Raw genomic sequence first — 27,925 nt, forward strand, 5'->3', positions numbered from 1 at the left:
TATGACAGACAAAATGAGAAGAAAAAAAATCCAGAAAATCACATTGTAGGATTTTTAATGAATTTATTTGCAAATTATGGTGGAAAATAAGTATTTGGTCAATAACAAAAGTTTCTCAATACTTTGTTATATACCCTTTGTTGGCAATGACACAGGTCAAACGTTTTATGTAAGTCTTCACAAGGTTTTCACACACTGTTGCTGGTATTTTGGCCCATTCCTCCATGCAGATCTCCTCTAGAGCAGTGATGTTTTGGGGCTGTCGCTGGGCAACACGGACTTTCAACTCCCTCCAAAGATTTTCTATGGGGTTGAGATCTGGAGACTGGCTAGGCCACTCCAGGACCTTGAAATGCTTCTTACGAAGCCACTCCTTCGTTGCCCGGGCGGTGTGTTTGGGATCATTGTCATGCTGAAAGACCCAGCCACGTTTCATCTTCTATGCCCTTGCTGATGGAAGGAGGTTTTCACTCAAAATCTCACGATACATGGCCCCATTCATTCTTTCCTTTACACGGATCAGTCGTCCTGGTCCCTTTGCAGAAAAACCCGAAAGCATGATGTTTCCACCCCCATGCTTCACAGTAGGTATGGTGTTCTTTGGATGCAACTCAGCATTCTTTGTCCTCCAAACACGACGAGTTGAGTTTTTACCAAAAGGTTCTATTTTGGTTTCATCTGACCATATGACATTCTCCCAATCCTCTTCTGGATCATCCAAATGCACTCTAGCAAACTTCAGACGGGCCTGGACATTTACTGGCTTAAGCAGGGGGACACCTCTGGCACTGCAGGATTTGAGTCCCTGGCGGCGTAGTGTGTTACTGATGGTAGGCTTTGTTACTTTGGTCCCAGCTCTCTGCAGGTCATTCACTAGGTCCCCCTGTGTGGTTCTGGGATTTTTGCTCACCGTTCTTGTGATCATTTTGACCCCACGGGGTGAGATCTTGCGTGGCGCCCCAGATCAAGGGAGATTATCAGTGGTCTTGTATGTCTTCCATTTCCTAATAATTGCTCCCACAGTTGATTTCTTCAAACCAAGCTGCTTACCTATTGCAGATTCAGTCTTCCCAGCCTGGTGCAGGTCTACAATTTTGTTTCTGGTGTCCTTTGACAGCTCTTTGGTCTTGGCCATAGTGGAGTTTGGAGTGTGACTGTTTGAGGTTGTGGACAGGTGTCTTTTATACTGATAACAAGTTCAAACAGGTGCCAATAATACAGGTAACGAGTGGAGGACAGAGGAGCCTCTTAAAGAAGAAGTTACAGGTCTGTGAGAGCCAGAAATCTTGCTTGTTTGTAGGTGACCAAATACTTATTTTCCACCATAATTTGCAAATAAATTCATTAAAAATCCTACAATGTGATTTTCTGGAAAAGAAATGCTCAAAATTGTCAAAGACTCCAGCCACCCTAGTCATAGACTGTTCTCTCTGCTACCGCACGGCAAGCGGTACCGGAGTACCAAGTCTAGGTCCAAAAGACTTCTCAACAGCTTCTACCCCCAAGCCATAAGACTCCTGAACAGCTAATCATGGTTACCCGGACTATTTGCACTGCCCCCCCACCTCCACCCCATCCTTTTTACGCTGCTGCTACTCTGTTAAGTATTTATGCATAGTCACTTTAACTCTACCCACATGTACATATTACCTCAACTACCTCAACTAGCCGGTGCCCCCGCACATTGACTCTGCAACGGTACCCCCCTGTATATATAGCCTCCCTACTGTCACTTTATTTTACTGTATATATAGCCTCCCTACTGTCACTTTATTTTACTTCTGCTCTTTTTTTCTCAACACTTTTTTTGTTGTTGTTTTATTCTTACTTTTTTTGTTTAAAATAAATGCACTGTTGGTTAAGGGCTGTAAGTAAGCATTTCACTGTAATGTCTGCACCTGTTGTATTCGGCGCATGTGACCAATAAAATTTGATTTGATTTGATTTAGTTGACGTATTATTATTATTATTACGTGTACCTATGATGAAAATTACAGGCCTCTCATCTTTTTAAGTGGGAGAACTTGCACAATTGGTGGCTGACTAAATAATTTTTTCCCCCACTGTAATAGCTTTTACTCCTGTTGACAGTTTAATACTTTCTGAGAAGTAGCTATTATTTACTATTTTACACCTAGGGTTACTATACATAAGTTTAACCCAAAATGAAAATAGTCCATGCATTTATACAGTGCCTTCAGAAAGTATTCACCCCTTGACTTTTTCCACATTTTGTTGTGCTAAAGGCTGATTTTAAAATTGTCACTGGCCTACACACAATGCCCCATAATGTCAAAGTGGAATGATGTATTTAGACATTTCAACCCCTTTGATAAGCATGCCTAAATAAGTTCAGGAGTAAAGATTTGCTTAACAAGTCACAGGTTGCATGCACTCACTCTGTGTGCAATAATAGTGTTTAACATGATTTTTGAATGACTACCTCATCTCCGTACCCCACATATACAATTATCTGTAAGGTCCCTCGGTCGAGCAGTGAATTTTAAACACAGATTCAACCACAAAGACCAGGGAGGTTTTCCAATGTCTCGCAATGAAGGGCACCTATTGGTAGATGGGTAAAAAAAAAAAGATCCCTTTGAGAATGGTGAAATTATTAATTACACTTTGGATGGTGTATTAATATACCCAGCCACTACAAAGATACAGGCGTCCTTACTAACTCAGTTGCCGGAGAGGAAGGAAACCGCTCAGGGATTTCACCATGAGGCCAATGGTGACTTTAAAACAGTTACAGAGTTTAATGGCTGTGATAGGAGAAAACTGAGGATGGATCAACAACATTGTAGTTACTCCATAATACTAACCTAATTGACAGAGTGAAAAGGAAGCCTGTACAAAATAAAATATTCCAAAACATGCATACTGTTTGCAACAAGGCACTAAAGTAATACTGCTAAAAATGTGTCAAAGCAATTAACTTTTTGTCCTGAATACAAAGTGTTATGTTTGGGGCAAATCCAATACAACACATTACTGAGTACAACTCACAACCCTCCATATTTTCAAGCCTAGTGGTGGCTGCATCATGTTATGGGTATGCTTGTAATCGTTAAGGACTGGTTAGTTTTTCAGGATAAAAAATAAACGGAATGGAGCTAAGCACAGGCAAAATCGTAGAGAAAAACCTGGTTCATTCTGCTTTCCCACCAGACACTAGGAGATTAATTCACCTTTCAGCAGGACAATAACACATGCCAGACTGAACTGGTTTTCCTCTACACTGGAGTTGTTTACCAAGAAGACAGTGAATGTTCCTGAGTGGCCGAGTTACAGTTTTGACTTATATCTGCATGAAAATCACTGACAAGACTTGAAAATGGCTGTCTAGCAACGATCAACAACCAATTTGACAAGAGCTTGAAGAATTCTGAAAATAATAAAATGGGTAAATGTTGTACAATCCAGGTGTGGAAAGCTCTTAGAGACTTACCCAGAAAGACTCACAGTTGTTATCACTGCCAAAGGTGATTCTAACACGTATTGACTCAGGGGTGTGATTACTTATGTAAATTAGATATTTCTGTATTTCATTTAATACATTTGCAAACATTTTCTAAAAACATGTTTTCACTTTGTCATTATGGGGTATTGTGTATAGATGGATGAGAAAACCCCCAGATTTAATCAATTTTGAATTCAGGCTGTAACACAACAAAATGTGGAATAATTCAAATGGTATGAATACTTTATGAAGGTATTCTAGTCGTACTTTATAAAGCCTTTTCAAAATCTGCTATGAAGACCAGGCCTGGTTTCCTTGCTGTTTCATAGTGTACTATTGTTTCATAGTGTTCTATTGTTTCATGGTGTTCTATTGTTTCATAGTGTTCTATTGTTTCATAGTGTTCTATTGTTTCATAGTGTTCTATTGTTTCATAGTGTACTATTGTTTTATAGTGTTCTAATGTTTCATAGTGTTCTATTGTTTTATAGTGTACTATTGTTTCATAGTGTTCTATTGTTTCATAGTGTTCTATTGTTTCATAGGGTTCTATTGTTTCATAGTGTACTATTGTTTCATAGTGTTCTATTGTTTCATAGTGTTCTATTGTTTCATAGTGTTCTATTGTTTCATAGTGTACTATTGTTTCATAGTGTTCTATTGTTTCATAGTGTTCTATTGTTTCATAGTGTACTATTGTTTTATAGTGTTCTATTGTTTCATAGTGTTCTACTGTTTCATAGTGTTCTACTGTTTTATAGTGTTCTATTGTTTCATAGTGTTCTATTGTTTCATAGTGTTCTATTGTTTCATAGTGTACTATTGTTTCATAGTGTTCTATTGTTTCATAGTGTCCTATTGTTTCATAGTGTTTCATAGTGTTCTATTGTTTCATAGTGTTCTATTGTTTCATAGTGTACTATTGTTTTATAGTGTTCTATTGTTTCATAGTGTACTATTGTTTCATAGTGTTCTATTGTTTCATAGTGTTCTAGTGTTTCATAGTGTTCTATTGTTTCATAGTGTACTATTGTTTCATAGTGTTCTATTGTTTCATAGTGTTCTATTGTTTCATAGTGTTCTATTGTTTCATAGTGTACTATTGTTTCATAGTGTTCTATTGTTTCATAGTGTTCTATTGTTTCATAGTGTAGTATTGTTTCATAGTGTTCTATTGTTTCATAGTGTCCTATTGTTTCATAGTGTTCTATTGTTTCATAGTTGTCACACCCTGGCTCTGGGACTCATTATGTTGAGCCAGGGTGTGTTCATTCTATGTGTTCTGTTTCTATGTTGGGTGTTCTAGTTCGTCATTTTCTATGTTTGACTGAGTGACTCCCAATCAGAGGCAACGAGTGTCAGCTGTTTGCTGGTTGTCTCTGATTGGGAGCCATATTTAACGGTCTGTGTTTTACTTTGGGTTTGTGGGTTTTTGTTCCGTGTTCGGTCATTGTCACCGTGGACTTCACGAGTCGTGTTTTGTTTTGTTTAGAAACTTTAACTAATTAAAGTCATGTTTGTTTCACACGCTGCGCCTTGGTCTACTCACTCCTACGACGATCGTGACAATAGTGTTCTATTGTTTCATAGTGTCCTATTGTTTCATAGTGTCCTATTGTTTCATAGTGTACTATTGTTTCATAGTGTCCTTTTGTTTTATAGTGTCCTATTGTTTCATAGTGTCCTATTGTTTTATAGTGTCCTATTGTTTCATAGTGTCCTATTGTTTTATAGTGTCCTATTGTTTTATAGTGTCCTATTGTTTCATAGTGTCCTATTGTTTCATAGTGTCCTATTGTTTTATAGTGTCCTATTGTTTCATAGTGTCCTATTGTTTCATAGTGTTCTATTGTTTCATAGTGTCCTATTGTTTCATAGTGTTCTATTGTTTCATAGTGTCCTAGTGTTTCATAGTGTCCTATTGTTTCATAGTGTCCTATTGTTTCATAGTGTACTATTGTTTCATAGTGTTCTATTGTTTCATAGTGTACTATTGTTTCATAGTGTTCTATTGTTTCATAGTGTACTATTGTTTCATAGTGTCCTATTGTTTCATAGTGTTCTATTGTTTTATAGTGTTCTATTGTTTCATAGTGTTCTATTGTTTCATAGTGTTCTATTGTTTCATAGTGTACTATTGTTTCATAGTGTCCTATTGTTTCATAGTGTTCTATTGTTTCATAGTGTACTATTGTTTTATAGTGTTCTATTGTTTCATAGTGTTCTATTGTTTCATAGTGTTCTACTGTTTCATAGTGTTCTACTGTTTTATAGTGTTCTATTGTTTCATAGTGTTCTATTGTTTCATAGTGTACTATTGTTTCATAGTGTTCTATTGTTTCATAGTGTTTCATAGTGTTCTATTGTTTCATAGTGTTCTATTGTTTCATAGTGTACTATTGTTTTATAGTGTACTATTGTTTCATAGTGTTCTATTGTTTCATAGTGTTCTATTGTTTCATAGTGTTCTATTGTTTCATAGTGTACTATTGTTTCATAGTGTTCTATTGTTTCATAGTGTTCTATTGTTTCATAGTGTAGTATTGTTTCATAGTGTTCTATTGTTTCATAGTGTCCTATTGTTTCATAGTGTTCTATTGTTTCATAGTTGTCACACCCTGGCTCTGGGACTCATTATGTTGAGCCAGGGTGTGTTCATTCTATGTGTTCTGTTTCTATGTTGGGTGTTCTAGTTCGTCATTTTCTATGTTTGACTGAGTGACTCCCAATCAGAGGCAACGAGTGTCAGCTGTTTGCTGGTTGTCTCTGATTGGGAGCCATATTTAACGGTCTGTGTTTTACTTTGGGTTTGTGGGTTTTTGTTCCGTGTTCGGTCATTGTCACCGTGGACTTCACGAGTCGTGTTTTGTTTTGTTTAGAAACTTTAACTAATTAAAGTCATGTTTGTTTCACACGCTGCGCCTTGGTCTACTCACTCCTACGACGATCGTGACAATAGTGTTCTATTGTTTCATAGTGTCCTATTGTTTCATAGTGTCCTATTGTTTCATAGTGTACTATTGTTTCATAGTGTCCTTTTGTTTTATAGTGTCCTATTGTTTCATAGTGTCCTATTGTTTTATAGTGTCCTATTGTTTCATAGTGTCCTATTGTTTTATAGTGTCCTATTGTTTTATAGTGTCCTATTGTTTTATAGTGTCCTATTGTTTCATAGTGTCCTATTGTTTCATAGTGTCCTATTGTTTTATAGTGTCCTATTGTTTCATAGTGTCCTATTGTTTCATAGTGTTCTATTGTTTCATAGTGTCCTATTGTTTCATAATGTTCTATTGTTTCATAGTGTCCTAGTGTTTCATAGTGTCCTATTGTTTCATAGTGTCCTATTGTTTCATAGTGTACTATTGTTTCATAGTGTTCTATTGTTTCATAGTGTACTATTGTTTCATAGTGTTCTATTGTTTCATAGTGTACTATTGTTTCATAGTGTCCTATTGTTTCATAGTGTTCTATTGTTTTATAGTGTTCTATTGTTTCATAGTGTTCTATTGTTTCATAGTGTTCTATTGTTTCATAGTGTACTATTGTTTCATAGTGTCCTATTGTTTCATAGTGTTCTATTGTTTCATAGTGTACTATTGTTTTATAGTGTTCTATTGTTTCATAGTGTTCTATTGTTTCATAGTGTTCTACTGTTTCATAGTGTTCTACTGTTTTATAGTGTTCTATTGTTTCATAGTGTTCTATTGTTTCATAGTGTACTATTGTTTCATAGTGTTCTATTGTTTCATAGTGTTTCATAGTGTTCTATTGTTTCATAGTGTTCTATTGTTTCATAGTGTACTATTGTTTTATAGTGTACTATTGTTTCATAGTGTACTATTGTTTCATAGTGTTCTATTGTTTCATAGTGTTCTAGTGTTTCATAGTGTTCTATTGTTTCATAGTGTACTATTGTTTCATAGTGTTCTATTGTTTCATAGTGTTCTATTGTTTCATAGTGTACTATTGTTTCATAGTGTTCTATTGTTTCATAGTGTTCTATTGTTTCATAGTGTTCTATTGTTTCATAGTGTAGTATTGTTTCATAGTGTAGTATTGTTTCATAGTGTACTATTGTTTCATAGTGTACTATTGTTTCATAGTGTTCTATTGTTTCATAGTGTTCTATTGTTTCATAGTGTTCTATTGTTTCATAGTGTACTATTGTTTCATAGTGTTCTATTGTTTCATAGTGTTTCATAGTGTTCTATTGTTTCATAGTGTTCTATTGTTTCATAGTGTACTATTGTTTTATAGTGTACTATTGTTTCATAGTGTACTATTGTTTCATAGTGTTCTATTGTTTCATAGTGTTCTAGTGTTTCATAGTGTTCTATTGTTTCATAGTGTACTATTGTTTCATAGTGTTCTATTGTTTCATAGTGTTCTATTGTTTCATAGTGTACTATTGTTTCATAGTGTTCTATTGTTTCATAGTGTTCTATTGTTTCATAGTGTTCTATTGTTTCATAGTGTAGTATTGTTTCATAGTGTAGTATTGTTTCATAGTGTACTATTGTTTCATAGTGTTCTATTGTTTCATAGTGTCCTAGTGTTTCATAGTGTCCTATTGTTTCATAGTGTACTATTGTTTCATAGTGTACTATTGTTTCATAGTGTCCTATTGTTTCATAGTGTCCTATTGTTTCATAGTGTCCTATTGTTTCATAGTGTCCTATTGTTTCATAGTGTCCTAGTGTTTCATAGTGTCCTATTGTTTCATAGTGTCCTATTGTTTCATAGTGTACTATTGTTTCATAGTGTTCTATTGTTTCATAGTGTACTATTGTTTCATAGTGTCCTATTGTTTCATAGTGTTCTATTGTTTCATAGTGTACTATTGTTTCATAGTGTCCTATTGTTTCATAGTGTTCTATTGTTTCATAGTGTACTATTGTTTTATAGTGTTCTATTGTTTCATAGTGTTCTATTGTTTCATAGTGTTCTACTGTTTCATAGTGTTCTACTGTTTTATAGTGTTCTATTGTTTCATAGTGTTCTATTGTTTCATAGAGTTCTATTGTTTCATAGTGTACTATTGTTTCATAGTGTTCTATTGTTTCATAGTGTTTCATAGTGTTCTATTGTTTCATAGTGTTCTATTGTTTCATAGTGTACTATTGTTTTATAGTGTTCTATTGTTTCATAGTGTACTATTGTTTCATAGTGTTCTATTGTTTCATAGTGTTCTAGTGTTTCATAGTGTTCTATTGTTTCATAGTGTACTATTGTTTCATAGTGTTCTATTGTTTCATAGTGTTCTATTGTTTCATAGTGTTCTATTGTTTCATAGTGTACTATTGTTTCATAGTGTTCTATTGTTTCATAGTGTTCTATTGTTTCATAGTGTAGTATTGTTTCATAGTGTAGTATTGTTTCATAGTATAGTATTGTTTCATAGTGTACTATTGTTTCATAGTGTTCTATTGTTTCATAGTGTCCTATTGTTTCATAGTGTTCTATTGTTTCATAGTGTTCTATTGTTTCATAGTGTACTATTGTTTCATAGTGTTCTATTGTTTCATAGTGTTCTATTGTTTCATAGTGTTCTATTGTTTCATAGTGTTCTATTGTTTCATAGTGTAGTATTGTTTCATAGTGTACTATTGTTTCATAGTGTCCTATTGTTTCATAGTGTTCTATTGTTTCATAGTGTTCTATTGTTTCATAGTGTCCTATTGTTTCATAGTGTTCTATTGTTTCATAGTGTCCTATTGTTTCATAGTGTCCTATTGTTTCATAGTGTACTATTGTTTCATAGTGTCCTTTTGTTTTATAGTGTCCTATTGTTTCATAGTGTCCTATTGTTTTATAGTGTCCTATTGTTTTATAGTGTCCTATTGTTTCATAGTGTCCTTTTGTTTTATAGTGTCCTATTGTTTCATAGTGTCCTATTGTTTTATAGTGTCCTATTGTTTCATAGTGTCCTATTGTTTCATAGTGTTCTATTGTTTCATAGTGTCCTATTGTTTCATAGTGTTCTAGTGTTTCATAGTGTCCTAGTGTTTCATAGTGTCCTATTGTTTCATAGTGTTCTATTGTTTCATAGTGTCCTATTGTTTTATAGTGTCCTATTGTTTCCAGTACTTGTCTTATATTATCTCCAATGTATTGTCTATGTCTGTCTGATCAGGATGAAAGATATCCGACAACGCTTGTAGCACTCTGCCATATGGCCTCAAACTGCACTGATATGTTTTTCTTCCATAGCCCACACCTTATCAATATTTAAATAATAATACATTTGATTCATCCACTGTCATAGTGATGGAGGATCATTTGATTTCCAGTTTTTGAGTAGATGTTTTTTTTCAAAATTATGACAAGAAAAGTATGGTCCACCCCATTGGGTATCTCACCGTAACCCTCATATGCCATGTCTTGAAATATGCAGATAGACGGATTAAAAGTACATTTACTTCTGACAGCCAGCATTCTTACTCCGCCCATAACTTTGACTTTATATTTTATAGCGTTCCTAAAAGGCATGAATTATTGAGTCATTGTTAGTTTTACACGACTCTGCTGTTGTACTGTAGAATGTGAACTTTGTCTCTTGTATAATACATTCTATACATTATATAATGGGTACCTGGAGGAAAATGGGGGAGGGTCATGCTTTTTCAATTTCAATAGGGGGCGGGTTTAGTATTTAATAAATCTAGTCCAGGGGAGGGTCATGTAACGGCTCAGCCGCGAAGTGGTAGGCCACATAAGCTCACAGAACGGGACCGCCGAGCGCTGAAGCACGTAAAAATCGTCTGTCCTCGATTGTAACACTCACTACCGAGTTCCAAACTGCCTCTGGAAGCAACGTGAGCACAATAACTGTTAGTCTGGAGCTTCATGAAATGGGTTTCCTTGGCCGAGCAGCCGCACACAAGCCTAAGATCACCATGCGCAATGCCAAGCGTCGGCTGGAGCGGTGTAAAGCTCACCAACATTGGACTCTGGAGCAGTGGAAACGCATTCTCTGGAGTGATGAGTCACGCTTCACAATCAATCTGGCAGTCTAACAGACGAATCTGGGTTTGGCGGATACCAGGAGAATGCTACCTGCTTGAATGCGTAGTGCCAACTGTAAAGTTTGGTGGAGGAGGAATAATGGTCTGGGGCTAGGCCCCTTAGTTCCAGTGAAGGGAAATCTTAACGCTACAGCATACAAATGACATTCTAGACGAGTCTGTGCTTCCAACTTTGTGGCAACAGTTTGGGGAAGGCCCTTTCCTGTTTCAACATAACAATGCCCCTGTGCACAAAGCGAGGTCCATACAGAAATGGTTTGTCGAGATCGGTGTGGTAGAACTTGACTGGCCTGCACAGAGCCCTGACCTCAACCCCATTGAACACCTTTGGGATGAATTGGAACGCCGACTGCGAGCCAGGCCTAATCGCCCAACATCAGTGCCCGACCTCACTAGTGCTTGTGGCTGAATGGAAGCAAATCACTCCAGCAATGTTCCAACATCTAGTGGAAAGCCTTCCCAGAAGAGTGGAGGCTTTTATGGCAGCAAAGGGGGGACCAACTCCATATTAATGCCCATGATTTTGGAATGAGCTGTTCGACGAGCAGGTGTCCACATACTTTTGGCCATGTGGTGTACATTGGAGAAAGACTGCCACTTAAATACTGTTAATATTATTAACCTTCGAAGTGGAATGGTGTTTTTCAAAATCTTTACAAATTAATTTTAAACGAAAAGCTGAAATGTCTTGAGTCAATAAGTATTCGACCCCTTTGTTATGGCAAGCTTAAATAAGTTCAGGAGTACAAAAATGTGTGAACGTGTGAGTATGTATGCTGAGCAAACATTTAACAGAGAACACACAAAAAAACAGAAAGGAAAGTACTTCTTTGTACTTTGAGGATCTGTGCCTTTTTAGGGCTTTTAAGCTCCAACTCTCCTAACGTACCAAAAATCTATGGATTATATCATTATAAATACATTGGAGAAAGACTGCCACTTAAATACTGTGGTCAGTTTGTAATACCTGAATTAAAGTATAGTGGCTGGTGGGGCTCTACTTGGGGAGAGTGGGTCCACGGAGAGACCGAAGTGAGATGAGTGGAGGCACCACACATACTTCAGGGAAGTGTCTGATGTCCTCCCAGCTCCCCCCGTCCTGATCCCTCAGATAGAACCCCTCTCCACTCTCACCAATAACCACCATTGGATCTTAGCTATAATGGCAAACAAGGAATAATAATGACTTGACCTCTCCTAATTTGGCAAGAACTCTTACTAATTTTACAGCAGGTTTGCAAGTCAAAAAAATACAGTGGTGTAAAGTACTTACGTAAAAATACTTTAAAGTACTACTTAAGTCGTTTTTTGGCGGTATCTGTACTTTACTATTTATATTTTTGACTACTTTTAATTCACTACATTCCTAAAGAACATAATGTACTTTTTACTCCATACATTTGCCCTGACACCCAAAAGTAAACGTTACATTTTGAATGCTTAGCAGGACAGGAAAATTGACCAATTCACACACTTATCAAGAGAACATCCCTGGTCATCTCTACTGCCTCTGATCTGGTGGACTCACTAAACACAAACGCTTCGTTTGTAAATTATGTCTGAATGTTGGAGTGTGACCCTAGCTATCTGTACATAAATACAAAACAAGAACATCATGCCGTCTGGTTTGCTTACTATAAGGAATGTGAAATTATTTATACTTTTGATACTTAAGTATACTTAATACTGTTCAAAAAGATCTGCAAGGAAGGTGGATCCTTTTAAATATGCTATTGGACCATAAACAGATTTGTCTCATTAATCTATACGGTCCAAATAATGATGATCCATACTTCTTTGAAAATATATATAATAATCTATCGAGTTTACAGGCAATACATCTCAATTATTATATGGTGGGCGATTATAAAACAGTTTTAAGTACCTCAATGAACCGTAAAATAAATCACCCTCCTGCACTTAAGGAAATCACAAATATTATGGATATATTGGAACTAGTGGATATATGGAGGCTAGTGAGATATACAGTGTCTTCGGAAAGTATTCAGATCCTTGACTTTTTCCACATTTTGTTAGGTTACAGTCTTATTCTAAAATTTCTTAAATAGTTTTTTCACCTATTTTCTGCACAGCTATTTTCAGGTCTCTCTAGAAATGTTCAATCGGGTTCAAGTCCGGGCTCTGGCTGGGCCACTCAAGGACATTCAGAGACATGGTCTGAGAGTCCTTTAGGTGCCTTTTGGCAAACTCCAAGCGGGCTGTCATGTGCCTTTTAATGAGGAGTGGCTTCCGTCTGGCCACTCTACCATAAAGGCCTGATTGGTGGAGTGCTGCAGAGATGATTGTCCTTCTGGAAGGTTCTCCCATCGCCACAGAGGAACTCTGGAGCTCTGTCAGAGTGACCATCGGGTTCTTGGTCACCTCCCTGACCAAGGCCCTTCTCCCCCGATTGCTCAGTTTGGCCGGGCGGTCAGCTCTAGGAAGAGTCTTGGTGGTTCCAAACTTCTTCCACTTAAGAATGATGGAGGCCACTGTGTTCTTGGGGACCTTCAGTGCTGCAGAAATTTTTTGGTTCCCTTGCCCAGAGCTGTGCCTCGACACAATCCTGTCTCAGAGCTCTACGTACAATTCCTTCGACCTCATGGCTTGGTTTTTGCTCTGACATGTATTGTCAACTGTGGGACTTATATAGACAGGTGTGTGCCTTTCCAAATCATGTCCAATCAATTGAATTTACCACAGGTGGACTCCGATCAAGTTGTAGAAACATCTCAAGGATGATCAATGGAAATAGGATGCACCTGAGCTCAATTTCGAGTCTCATAGCAAATGGTCTGAATACTGAAACGTATTTCTGTTTCTTATTTTTTTTAAATAAATTAGCTATAATGTCTAAACCTGTTCAAGGGGTCTGCATACTTTCTGAAGGCACTGTACATGGCGGAGGCTCAATCAAGCTAGTCATCTTGACTACTTTCATTTTCACTGGCACCAAAAGTTAAGAGTGTTGATAGGGGACAGAATGTGTTTAGTGGAGATGGAAGAGACTGAAATGAAAACATATGCTTAAAGCATTTTGCTTCCACTTTCAAAATATAATTTGGTGAATCATGGACGATTTGTAACAAGTTTCTGTAAATAATTTTTGGTAGCATTTTTATGTTGAACATTCATAAAGAATTCTGCATTTTTCCCAATTTTCCATCCAGTTCGCTTTATTTTGTAACATTTTACACTTGATTGTTCTTGAATAAGTTCTTCCATTTCTTTTAGTTTTTCCTCTAACTTATTCTGTGCCTCTATGATACTGGTAGTTCTTATTGCGATCCATCTGTGCCTTAAACTCCATTTCCTTTGTTAATATGAAGTCTTTTGACCGAAATTGTTTTAGTTTTAAGACAAGTATAGCTTTGAAGACAAAGTGTCCCATACAATAAGGAGATATGATCTGCAGTACCTATGTTATGCAGGAACAGTCAGTTACAGTTGAAGTCGGAAGTTTACATACACCTTAGCCAAATACATTTAAACTCAGTTTTTCACAATTCCTCATATTTAATTCTAGTAAAAATTCTCTGTCTTAGGTCAATTAGGATCACCACTTTATTTTAAGAATGTGAAATGTCTGAATAATAGTAGAGAGATTGATTTATTTCAGCTTTTATTTCTTTCATCACATTCCCAGTGGGTCAGAAGTTTACATACACTCAATTAGTATTTGGTAGAATTCCCTTTAAATTGTTTAACTTGGGTCAAACGTTTCGGGTAGCCTTCCACAAGCTTCCCACAATAAGTTGTGTGAATTTTGGCCAATTCCTCCTGACAGAGCTGGTGTAACTGAGTTAGGTTTGTAGGCCTCCTTGCTCGCACACACTTTTTCAGTTCTGCCCACACATTTTCTATAGGATTGAGGTCAGGGCTTTGTGATGGCCACTCCAATACCTTGACTTGTTGTCCTTAAGCCATTTTGCCACAACTTTTGAAGTATGCTTGGGGTCATTGTCCATTTGGAAGACCCATTTGCGACCGAGCTTTAACTTCCTGACTGATGTCTTGAGATGTTGCTTCAATATATCCACATAATTTTCCTTCCTTATGATGCCATCTATTTTGTGAAGTGCACCAGTCCCTCCTGCAGCAAAGCACCCCCACAGCATGATGCTGCCACCCCTGTGCTTCACGGTTGGGATGGTGTTCTTCGGCTTGCAAGCCTTCCCCTTTTTCCTCCAAACATAACGATGGTCATTATGGCCAAACAGTTCCATTTTTGTTTCATCAGAACAGAGGACATTTCTCCAAAAAGTACGATCTTTGTCCCCATGTGTAGTTGCAAACCGTAGTCTGTCTTTTTTATGGCGGTTTTGGAGCAGTGGCTTCTTCCTTGCTGAGCAGCCTTTCAGGTTATGTCGATATAGGACTTGTTTGACTGTGGATATAGATTATTTTGTACCAGCATCTTCACAAGGTCCTTTGCTGTTGTTCTGGGATTGATTTTCACTTTTCGTACCAAAGTATGTTCATCTCTAGGAGACAGAACACGTCTCCTTCCTGAGCGGTATGACGGCTGCGTGGTCCCATGGTGTTTATACTTGCGTACTATTGTTTGTACAGATGAATGTGGTACCTTCAGGCGTTTGGAAATTGCTCCCAAGGATGAACCAGACTTGTGGAGGTCCACATTTTTTTTTCTGAGGTCTTGGCTGATTTCTTTTGATTTTCCCATGATGTCAAGCAAAGAGGCACTGAGTTTGAAGGTAGGCCTTGAAATACATCCAATTGACTCAAATGATGTCAATTAGCCTATCAGAAGCTTCTAAAGCCATGACATCATTTTCTGGAATTTTCCAAGCTGTTTAAAGGCACAGTCAATTTAGCGTATGTAAACTTCTGACCCACTGGAATTGTGATACAGTGAATTATAAGTGAACTAATCTGTCTGTAAACAATTGTTGGAAAGATTACTTGTGTCATGCACAAAGTAGATGTCCTAACCGACTTGCCAAAACTATAGTTTGTTAACAAGAAATTTGTGGAGTGGTTGAAAAACGAGTTTTAATGACTCCAACCTAAGTGTATGTAAACTTCCGACTTCAACTGTATATATTTTCATCCATTAGGCTTTGATTAAATTTCCAATGTCCTAGCCCACATGGAAATTAATTTATATGGCTGTTGGCAACAGAAGATTTGTTGGGAAACTTTCCAAATGTCGACAAAACCAGATATGCTAGACAAGGTGGGATCTTTTTGTTTTGGTAAAATCAATTATGCGAAATGTCAGTGGAAACGCTTGTATGCGCAAATATTGATATAACCATCATACTGAAGTACATTTGGAGTCACGCGACGACATGTGTGGTCCTCCCACTACAACGCCTCAGGAAAGCATGCAGTTTATTAGGCTACAGATTAAATAAATGATGATGAACTTCACAGGGTGCTGAAAGTGCAAGGTGATGCGCCTTTCCAATACATATTGAGGGTCTTACTTATACTGGTGACATGATCATCGATGCTTGGTTGCAGTTTGACAAATAATCTTGCTCTTTTGTCCATAATAATCTCATCATGTAGACTAGTTTACCTGCACTGTATCTGCCAGCGGTTGGCTGGAGCGCACCTGCCAAGACCAGAGTAGGAACATCTGCTATTTAACGCAACAGTTTGTGACAAAACTATCCGCAGAGTTGAAAATGCGATGCAACATTAGATTTTTAATCGGTACATGAACATTTCAGCGAAAAGGTAGGCCTACATTTTGTGTGCACTACGTCATCACGCACTGATTTTAACCGCAAAAGGTGAATTTTGTGGAAACACCACTGGTGGGAAAATTCGCATTTGTTTCATGCGGATTCTAGAATATTCGCATGAAAATCTGTCGCCAGTTGGATGGAAACATAACTAGTTAGTGTTGCTGCATGACAGTATTTCCAGAACTTCCTTGAATCGGAAAACTAATCTTGCTTAAGCCTTTTTAGGCTATCTGAAAGAAACTACAACTACTTTTTTTTTTTTTTTTACACAAGACCTTCAGAAAAGAACGTCTACATACATGACCGTATGACATCTTGAAACATCGCCTTCTGATACTTATCCCGGTGTTTGAGTTGGCGGATGACATGTCGTTTCCATGAGTCGGCCGTCTTCTGGGTGTTGATCTTCCGTTCGACTTTAGACGCCTCGCTACATTCCACTCCTAGCGCCGCCATGATATACTACTAGTCCTACAGCTAGTTAGTCTGTTACTAAACGTCATTGCCAAATAGTTTAGTCTACTGTATATCAGAGAAACATTACATTTTCAATTAAATCTCTACCGAGGCTGCAAGGCTGTCAACATGGAAGTGACAGGCGGTCCGGCGAACAACAACTTTCCTAGCCAATCAGATGCAATTGACCATTATTTTCCTGAGTCAGACTGGACTCGTCATCGTCGTCATTGAAAACGTGTTAGGGCAGGACACGCCCGTGCTGAAGTACAATGCATATTAAAATCTGTGTGAATGTGAACACTGTCGAACTCCCCAGTATATATGCCGCGTTCACATTCTAGTCGGAAATAGGAAACTCGGGCATTTCCGACCTGCTAACTGGTTGTAGTTATTCACATGCTGCGTTGCACCAGTTAGCAAGCCGGCAAATTCGAAGTTTCCTGGTTCCGATTAGCACGTCAACGCGGCACTAGGCTAACTCCAATTAAAATAATTTATACATATGGGTCAGCAGAAATTGCACGACTGAATCAAGACAATGAGCAATTGGCCTACTGTACTACATTTCAAAGGAGATCTCCCCCCAGACTTCTTCCAGCAGGTCCGGTGTTGGGTGGTTCTCTCTACTTCCTTCAAGGATGATCCCTGCTTCTTTAAGTTCTGGCTCAGTAGAAGTTCTCCACAGACCTCTTCCAGACCTTCAACTGTTCCTGGTCCCCCCTCCCCCCCTCCCCCGGGGTTCCAGGTTAAAGCTAGTCTGGTTGTCGTATGGAGAACACGCAAAGCAATATGTAAAACACGTTTATTACAAATTCTTAGTAAAATAGACATTTCGTATGAACGCAACAGCAGAAGGGTAAAATATTACAAATATTTACATTGAAATTTAACAAATTTCACGACAAACCATGAAGTACACAGTGAAACACCACAGGGACTGTGCAAACACTGCAGGTGACGGTGACACCTTTATACCCACCTGATGCCATTATATGCTATTTTTGAGAAATAGGCCATAGCATAATACAGCCCTTAACACTAGTGTATGTTGGCTCTAACCTCAATAGGAATCAATCAGACACCGAGCTTAAACAAAACTTTAATACTGAACTTAAACTTGACTACTAGATAGAGAACTCCTCAGTATGAAATAGCAAACATACCGGTACACAAATACCTGGACAGGGTCCAAATAAATGTTACACCGTAATTAATAAGAGTAAAAAAAAAAAAATGTAAACACTGATTTAAAGCGGGTCACTTTGGTTGTGGCTGAATGACTCCTCATTGGACTGCTTTGATGCTCAATAGATCATGTTTGAAATAAAGTGTCAATGGCTACAAGGCTAGATACAGAATGGGATATGGACCAGGGCTCATAGCCACAAAGCATCTCAAAAGGAGCGCTGATCGAGGATCTGTCCATGTAATCGTATTCAGAAAAAAACAACAACAAGATGCTTTGTGGATACGGGCCCTGGGGTAACTTCAAGCAGACCACCATTGAGCGCTAAATAACCCAAGAATGACAACGGCGATCACACGAAAACAGACAGACAAACGGCTATCACACAAAGACAGACAAAACAAGAGCTTAAATTAAGTAATAAGCAAAAGAAATAAAACATCCATAAAGATAAATAGGATCATAAGACAAAGCTAAAAATAAAGATTTTAAACAAGTTGGAGACTTTAAACTAGATGGTGAAGCATGTATTTACCACTGATTTATTTCAGTCAGTCTCTAATGCCGTGCTAAAACATTCACTAAAGGTATGGCTTAAAACAAATCTAAATAAACATTCTAATATACACAGACAGTCTTCCGGTCAGGTTTAAAGGTGCTGTTGATTAAAAAGGCCAGGATGCTATTGAAACAGCCTGGTGGAAAAGGAAAAGCATCCAATTGTTCTCATATGGTTGATATTTGCTTCCCGTAAGGACGTCTTGTCTCATCCTCCATCAGCTAGGGTCATGTCTAGAATATGTTAAAACTTGCATATTCGAGTTACATCAGGGATAATCTTTGCATTTTAGCTAACCCTAATCCCTTTCCTAATCTTAACCTAATTCTAATTTGCTACGTTAGTTCTCCTAACCTGCAGCGGGGCATTCCCATCTAGGCAAACCCATCAGCTAGCTGCTGTCCATCTTCTTCTCAGCAATGCACAGCAGCATCTCAGAGTATTTCTCCAGTAGAGCGACGGTCCGGTCATCTCTCAGCTGGCGACCTGGAGAGTCCTCCGGGGGACAGGGGGCGCTGTGACCTGCTGCTGACCTCGGACCTGAAGGAACCAGAGAGTCCAGCTCCGTCTGCGCAACACAGAAGGCCTCTTTTAAAATGGCCGACATCTGGCCCTGCTGCTCTGGGCCGTCTGTAACGCAGCGGACCTGTGAGAGAACAGAGACAGAGAGACAACGTTGTATCGGTCTCGGTGGCGGTGTCCGTGCGCTCAGACGCCATAATGGGACAGAATGTTGCGATCCCTCTACATCTCTACGCGACAACGGAACGGGGAAAGAATGAGAAGTGAATTTAATCTGGTATTTTATGATTATCAGTGAAATTAACAAATGTATAAAATATCGATTACTATGCATTGCTTTGTAAGACTATAAATGACCAACCACCCAGCATTGGAGTAGTTAGAAGGTTTATTCCCCTGCTTTTGAGAGGAGCTGGCTACTGTACCGGGAGACTAAAAGCATTTGCGCTAAGCTAACGACATGCTAACTTCAATCATCTCCAAACTGGACGCAGTGACAACTAGTATCCATGAGTTCTGACTCTCTGGCTAAGTAGATAAACCACTCAACTCTCTACATCAGCAGTATCCCTTTAAAGGATAAAGGCTTAGTTGAAACGTTTGACAGGCTGGTTGAAGTTGATAACACATGCATCTTTGAAAAGCTAGTGAATATTGTTTTCATTAGTTTGTCATCTGACCTTGTTGTAGAATGTGATGGCCCTTCTCATGGTGTGCCTCAACTCGTTGGCCACCTGGTGACACATCTGAAGGTTCAGCGTTTCCTCTAATGAGTCACCATGGAGACCAGAGTCACCATGGAGACCAGAGTCACCATGGAGAGGGAAAGAACAGGCAGAACCAGGACTGTCGCTAGCCTGCTGCTGCAGGGGCAGATGGGAGGGGCTCTCAGTGAGCTGGGCCTGAGGGAGGGTTGGGCTCAGACGGGGGGCCGGGGCCATGGCGGGGGTGGGGTCCGGGGGCCATGGCGGGGGTGGGGTCCGGGGCCATGGCGGGGGGTGGGGGCCGGGGCCATGGCGGGGTGGGGGCCGGGGCCATGGCGGGGGTGGGGGCCGGGGCCATGGCGGGGGTGGGGGCCGGGGCCATGGCGGGGGTGGGGGCCGGTGCCAGGCTGCTGCGGGGCCCTGAGGATCCTCCCCGTGGCCCCAGGCTGTCCTCCATGTTACGGAGGTACCTCTTCGCCTCCTTCCCCAAAGAACGCATCTCAGTGGGGGTGACCAGGGCGTGGCGTGCCGGGCGAGTTGAGTCTCCGATCCCCCTCTGGGACTTGTGGGAGGCCAGAGGGAAGGGGAGGGTTAGGGTGGGGGGGTCAGAGGGCACAGCCAGGTCCAGGTGGAGAGCTGCTCTGGCTCTGTGGTTCCCCGCAGGAGAAGGAGGGACGGAGGGAGGCTGGCTGGCAGGAGCAGGAGGCTCCACTGAGGAAGTGGTGGTGGTGGTGTGGGATACAGGGGGCTGGGCAGAGGGTGGTAGATTATCCTTGCACTCCGGGTCTGTAATGTTCTGGAGGTCCTGGAGGGATGAGGCTCTCGCCTCCACGATCTTCCCTCCAGCAGGGTGCTCCTCAGTCGGGGAGACGTTCAGGCCCTCACCCTGGGACCTCTTGGCTCTGGAGCTGGTGGTGGTTCCCATGTAGCTCTGGCGAGGAGGCCGGGTCAGGGGCTCCTTGTCCAACCCGGGCTGGGAGGGTTTGAGGGTGGAGCTGAATGATGATGGTGGACCACTAGACTGAGACCTCAGGGTCTTATCTGTCACATCTGACGGGTTGGAACATAAAGACTACAGGTCAATGACACTGAGGGTTGGAACATAAAGACTACAGGTCAATAACGCTGAGGGTTGGAACATAAAGACTACAGGTCAATGACACTGAGGGTTGGAACATAAAGACTACAGGTCAATAACACTGAGGGTTGGAACATAAAGACTACAGGTCAATAACACTGAGGGTTGTTTACGGCTGTTTCTCAATCCTGGTCCAGGAGTGGACATCTATGGGTTCCCAGGACCAGGATTGAGAAACGCTGGTATACTGTAGCATAAAGTACCACAGTGCATTCTAGAAGCCAGATTATCACCCCGTGTGGTCTATAATCAGACCAGGCTGCCATCACCAGAGGAACCCAGACGGTGGAACCCAGACGGTGGAACCCAGTGAGAGATGGAGACAAAAGATACAGAGAACAGAGTCTAGCTTCCCCATGACACAAGGTGAGTCACAGTAATCAATGCTGTGGTGGATCGACCACACACACCTCCCAGAGTATCTCTCCAGTGTAGTACAGCTATGGTTTTGCGGCTGCGTAGGGCGGGGCGGGGTTGGGGAGTCTGCTGGACCGAAGAGGAGCGCCTCTTTAAAGATGCTGGATGACACTTCACACCCCTCACTGGATTGTTACAGCAACCGTCAACCAGCCACCAGACAGACAGACAGACCATCAATCCGCAAAACAGACAGACAGACAGACCATCAATCCGCAAAACAGACAGACAGACAGACAAGCCCACATCATTAAGCAGACCTCTTTAGCCCCGCTGGATGGCACTTCACCACTCTGACTGGATTATTTTAGCAACCAGCAGATCGAGAGATAACAGGTTCATACCACACTCACTACAGCATACACCACACCAGGGTTTCTGTTAGCCGGTAGGTAAATGCCGGCTTTTGGCCGTTTCAAAAAATGAAAAGCCTATAAAATGATTGCCGCCAAATTGTCCTGAAGAAAAAGAAAATCCATTGTAAAATAATGGTGACTATCCCAGTTTCCAGTGTGCCATTCGAGAGGAGATTCATTCTCCAAAACAGAGTAAAGACGTCCTCCCAAACGCTCCTTCTTGAGGACAAAGTAATGAGGCTGATGTGCATCAAGCGGCTCCAAGGAGTTGGGACAGTTTTGACTTCCCAACAGCAGCGGCTCACTTTGAGCAGGCCAAGGTCTGCCGCCGCTGTGTTGGTCAGACCCGGTCCCAGCAGTTCTGCTGCCTCCCTAGGCAAGATCAACATATGCTGCCCCTGTGTCACGTATAGTATAACGATTTGGAATGGATTGATAGAGTAATGATGTGCATCATGAGCAATTGGTGCATTTCAGTTGAGCTTATACAGTAGCACTTGGAAACGAAACATTGTTGTCAACTTATTACATCGGATAGAGTTACAATGTTGCAATCACCAGGCAGCCAACTGTCTATAGTAGGAAACAGAGTTGTTATCAATCACTAGGCAGCCAACTGTCTATAGTAGGAAACAGAGTTGTTATCAATCACTAGGCAGCCAACTGTCTATAGTAGGAAACAGTGTTGTTATCAATAAGCCACTTACATCACACGACACGAGTCACGACAGTTCAAATTACAATAACCATTACAGTTCTACTGGATGTTAATAAATGTTAAGAGAGATATCATTTGAGCTTTGGAAACGAGTGCTTTCATAAATGCATTGGCTCAGGCCTTATTTCACAGGCTGGTTAATTGAGAAAGAGCTTATGTTTTATGAATTTCCCTTATTTACATATCGAATTTGATTGTCCAACATCAATTTGATAATTTCTTCATTTTGTGGCTGCCTAGTGAGTGTCCCCCTTTCCCACTGCTGTGGTGCTGACTCACAGCGGAAATGGGGAGTGGGGGGGGCCGGCCAAGCCACAGCTTTTTATCAAATTAACGTCAAAAGTTGATATTTTCTGCATTTTAGCCAACCCTAACCCTTTTCCTAACTTTAACCTAATTCTCCTAACCTGCTACATTAATTCTCCTAACCTGCTACGTTAATTCTCCTAACCTGCTACGTTAATTCTCCTAACCTGCTACGTTAATTCTCCTAACCTGCTACGAAAAGTCAAATCTGACGTTAATTTGACAAAAGCTGGATCCCTTCTAGCCTTGACCGGCCGGCCCTGGTGTTTCCTAGACAACCATGTTGTGTTATTTATTAGGGCTAATTCAGCCTAGGCTAAATTAAATTAGAGAGGCCTAGATTGTATTTGAAAACAGCTGTGTTGTTATTTATTATTTAAAAATGTTCATACAAATAGCCTTTAGGCCAGGTCGTTCGCAAATTACATTATACGAATATTATATTTGGAAGTTATTTCTTTTAAATGATATTCATTTATGATTTATAGCAGGGGTGAAGAAGAAGCGGGCGACGTTTCGCTTTTCAATAAAACCCGTCATGTTGGTATAAGAACATCATTCTACTTTATTAAAAAAATTTATTAAAAAGATTATAACGCCATTTAGCAGACGCTTTTATCCAAAGCGACTTAGTCATGTGTGCATACATTTTTACGTATGGGTGGTCCCGGGGATCGAACCCACTACCCTGGCGTTACAAGCGCCATGCTCTACCAATTGAGCTACAGAGGACCACAACTTCACAGGCTAATTTCTATTCTGTTAAGATGAAGTACAATAATCAGAATGTGATTTTGAGCACCTAATGCGTTAACATTTTTAAATAATAAATAACAACACAGCTGTTTTCAAATTAAAATCTTACCACATCAGTCTACCTCTAGATTAGTACTCACCGGAGGTCTGGCTCTCCTCTTGAAGACATTCTGTAGCACTGCTCACAAGGAACTGCTTTGAGTTGGCCTGTAGATAGCAAAAACATCTTCAGTGATCCACATGTCTGACTTTCATGAAATCTTATGGAAGATTTACACCAAAATATGATTTACATGCATCTCAGGTTAGGATCTGGCCCCATATATCTTGGCCCCCGGTTTGTATCTTGTGTTCTGCGTGTTGGTGACGAACTAACCTCGCACAGCGGATATAAGCCTGGTAAATCAACCATTCAAAGCTGGCCTTAGTGGGAGTGACCATATAATTATTTGGGGATGACATTACTGAGTAAAGTATTTGTCATTATTAAATTTTAGCGAATCATTCGACTGTGAGGCGTGGCTCCAAATGGAGGCAGGACTTTGGTAGGAACTTGGTAAGCTAGCAAAAACATTCCCCCTAACCTCAAAAGGGAGAAAAACACAATATTCCATACCTTCCAACTAGCAAAGGACATAGCTACAGTTGAAGTCAGAAGTTTACATACACCTTAGCCAAATACATTTAAACTCAGTTTTTCACAATTCCTTACACTTAATCCTAGTAAAGATTCCCTGTCTTAGGTCAGTTAGGATCACCACTTTATTTTAAGAATGTGAAATGTCAGAATAATAATAATAATAATATAGTTTGTTAACAAGAAATGTGCGGAGTGTTTGAAAAACGAGTTTTAATGACTCCAACCTAAGGTGGATGTAAACGTCCGACTTCAAATGTAGCTACTGAGTGGCTTCACGAGAAGAACAAAGACTACACCCCTAAAATCTGAGGTCGACGTGTGTCGCGCTTGTGGAGAAAACTATCCCAATAAGAGTTTAAAGCCAAGACGTCGGACCGATACGACAACCAAGAGGTCGGGCCGATACGACAACCAAGAGGTCGGACCGATACGACAACCAAGAGGTCGGGCCGATACGACAACCAAGAGGTCGGACCGATACGACAACCAAGAGGTCGGACCGATACGACAACCAAGAGGTCGGGCCGTCACGACAACCAAGAGGTCGGGCCGATACGACAACCAAGAGGTCGGACCGATACGACAACCAAGAGGTCGGACCGATACGACAACCAAGAGGTCGGGCCGATACGACAACCAAGAGGTCGGGCCGATACGACAACCAAGAGGTCGGGCCGATACGACAACCAAGAGGTCGGGCCGATACGACAACCAAGAGGTCGGGCCGATACGACAACCAAGAGGTCGGGCCGATACGACAACCAAGAGGTCGGGCCGATACGACAACCAAGACGTCGGACCGATACGACAGGCACAAGACACGTGGGGGAAGGTGTTGTGGGAAATGATTGGTTGGTAGATTAAGCCGATTACAGGTCCAATGTAACAGTAGTTTTTTTTTTTATCTCAATGTCATAATTTCTGGGTAACAATTAAGTATCTTACTAAGATTGTTTTCAATTAAAATGGTCAAAAAGAAACAAAAATAGCTTCTTAGCAAATAGCAACTTCTGAAGCAAGAATTTTTCTAGGACTGTCTGGGAGTGGTCTGAGGAAAACTGAAAACGAGCTGTTATTAGCAGAGGTTTGGATCTCTTATTGGTCTATAAACTAATTAACCGCCTAGTGATGTCACCAGACAGGCCAAAACTCCATCCCACCAAAACAGGCAGAAATTTCAGGCGGTCTTTTCAAACAGTTCTTACACCAAAAAGGCCATTTATCATAATTTTCAAAATTTCACAGTATTATTCCAACCTCAGCGTGGAAATATATATAAAAACACAGGAAAATTTCGTTTTTGACTGCACTGGGCCTTTAAACCAATGAGTAATGACCCGGGAGAAATCTCCCGCCACTCTGTATCCTAACGAAGGCCAATATTAACGTCGCAATTCTACCAGACCTTCCGCACATTTGGCCGGAAGTGTCTGCGAACAAGATAAGTGAGGAACAGGCCAGTACCTGAGTGGTGTTGAGGCTGGGGGCCGGGGTCGAGTCAGGAGAGGAGAGGCTGCTGGGCTCCTCAGTGATGCTGGGCGGGAGAGGAGCGGGTCGCAGGGCGGCACCAGGACCACTAACGTGCCACACAGACACGAAACGGGACAGGGTTAAAAACTAAACAACTACACACTGCATGATTGAATGAATACATCTATTGATGCTCCTGGACACATCATCCGCGATGTATGTGAATACTAACTACACACTGCATCAATACAAAACTACACACTGCATCAATACTAACTACACACTGCATCAATACTAACTACACACTGCATCAATACTAACTACACACTGCATCAATACTAACTACACACTGCATCAATACTAACTACACACTGCATCAATACAAAACTACACACTGCATCAATACAAAACTACACACTGCATCAATACTAACTACACACTGCATCAATACTAACTACACACTGCATCAATACTAACTACACACTGCATCAATACAAACTACACACTGCATCAATACAAAACTACACACTGCATCAATACTAACTACACACTGCATCAATACAAACTACACACTGCATCAATACTAACTACACACTGCATCAATACTAACTACACACTGCATCAATACTAACTACACACTGCATCAATACTAACTACACACTGCATCAATACAAAACTACACACTGCATCAATACTAACTACACACTGCATCAATACAAAACTACACACTGCATCAATACTAACTACACACTGCATCAATACAAAACTACACACTGCATCAATACTAACTACACACTGCATCAATACTAACTACACACTGCATCAATACTAACTACACACTGCATCAATACTAACTACACACTGCATCAATACTAACTACACACTGCATCCACACTAACTACACACTGCATCAATACTAACTACACACTGCATCAATACTAACTACACACTGCATCAATACTAACTACACACTGCATCAATACTAACTACACACTGCATCCATACAGGGGGCAGGTGTGACTGAGATATGGTGAGGTGTTATTGAGATATGGTGAGGTGTTATTGAGATATGGTGAGGTGTTATTGAGGTATGGTAAGGTATGGTGAGGTGTTATTGAGATATGGTGAGGTGTTATTGAGATATGGTGTTACTGAGGTAAGGTAAGGTGAGGTGTGACTGAGGTAATGGTGCTTTCAAGACAACTGGGAACTCCGGAAAAAAACTAACTCAAATCATGACGTCAGCGCTCTTCAGCTCGGAAAGTCTGAGCTCTAGAAAGATGCCAGAGTTTCCGACTTGGAATTCCGAGTTGGATTACAGTTCCCAGTTGTCTTGAACGCACTGACGTCGGAGATTCCCGAGTTCCCAGTTGTTTTGAACGCAGCATAAGGTAAGGTAAGGTGTTACTGAGGTATGGTAAGGTGTTACTGACCGGAGGCGGCTCTGGAAACGAGACAGGAAGCGTGTAGAGATGCTGAACCTGGGGTTGAGGAAGAGGCTCTCTGTCTCTAGGGGTGGAGGCTGCAGACTGGATAGGTCGGTCTCAAACTTCTCTACAGGGGCAGAATAGATATCAGTTATAGCTAGCTACAAACTGTACTTACAATGGGCTCCCGAGTGGCGCAGCGTTCTAAGGCACTGCATCTCAGTGCTTGAGGCGTCACTACAGACCCCCTGGTTCGATTCCAGGCTGTATCACAACCGGCCGTGATTGGGAGTCCCATAGGGCGGCGCACAATTGGCCCAGCGTCGTCCGGGTTTGGCCGGTGCAGGCCTTCATTGTAAATAAGAATTTGTTCTTAACTGACTTGCCTGGTTAATAAAGGTTAAATAAAAATAAACAATACATCCAAACTGTTCTTTTTAAAATGGGTAACGAGACACTAGCCTAGACTCAACCACATCTGTCCATCTGGCTGGTCCATGGACTGGTTAGGGTTAGACCCAGACCAGTCTGGTCCATGGACTGGTTAGGGTTAGACCCAGACCAGTCTGGTCCATGGACTGGTTAGGGTTAGACCCAGACCAGTCTGGTCCATGGACTGGTTAGGGTTTGACCCAGACCAGAGTATGTGAGCGGAGCTGGAGCGGAGCGTGTCCAATTTGACTGCAGCGCGGAGCGTCGGCCTTCTCACCCGCTCCAATTTAGCTCAAGGTGACTTCCAAAGATGAGGACCAAGAGCAAGAGGGAGGTAGGTGATGTAGTGTCCACAACTACAGAATCATTGTGATGTAGAGAGGGAGGTAGGTGATGTAGTGTCCACAACTAAAGAATCATTGTGATGTAGAGAGGGAGGTAGGTGATGTAGTGTCCACAACTACAGAATCATTGTGGAATCTGAAAAGACACGTATCCCGAAAGCATGATGGTAAAATAATATGCCATTTAGCAGACGCTTTATCCAAAGCGACTTACAGTCATGTGTGCATACATTTTTACGTATGGGTGGTCCCAGGGATCGAACCCACTACCCTGGCGTTACAA

The 27,925-nt window shown here is 40.6% G+C and overlaps 2 protein-coding genes across 5 annotated transcripts in view; both read right to left on the reverse strand.

The window, feature by feature from the left end:
- Positions 1–16,847, reverse strand: part of LOC121568100 (protein Atg16l2) — a 101,137-nt gene extending 84,290 nt beyond the window's left edge. For 2 of the 4 annotated variants that reach the window (XM_045218525.1, XM_045218522.1), the window contains exon 1: positions 16,508–16,847. In XM_045218525.1, coding sequence (XP_045074460.1) covers positions 16,508–16,664 — 157 coding nt within the window. In that variant the 5' untranslated portion in view covers positions 16,665–16,847. The remainder of the gene's footprint in view (positions 1–16,507) is intronic. The other 2 variants (XM_045218535.1, XM_045218528.1) reach the window with 1 other exon arrangement.
- A 605-nt stretch (positions 16,848–17,452) lies between these two features.
- Positions 17,453–27,925, reverse strand: part of wdr62 (WD repeat domain 62) — a 67,550-nt gene continuing 57,077 nt past the window's right edge. Inside the window, 7 exon segments of the mRNA XM_045220934.1 lie at positions 17,453–19,058; positions 19,615–19,897; positions 19,947–20,710; positions 21,140–21,318; positions 23,470–23,536; positions 25,434–25,545; positions 26,873–26,993. Coding sequence (XP_045076869.1) covers positions 18,804–19,058; positions 19,615–19,897; positions 19,947–20,710; positions 21,140–21,318; positions 23,470–23,536; positions 25,434–25,545; positions 26,873–26,993 — 1,781 coding nt within the window. The 3' untranslated portion in view covers positions 17,453–18,803.

This window comes from Coregonus clupeaformis, chromosome 6 (genome assembly GCF_020615455.1).
Source record: "Coregonus clupeaformis isolate EN_2021a chromosome 6, ASM2061545v1, whole genome shotgun sequence".
NCBI lineage: Eukaryota > Metazoa > Chordata > Actinopteri > Salmoniformes > Salmonidae > Coregonus > Coregonus clupeaformis.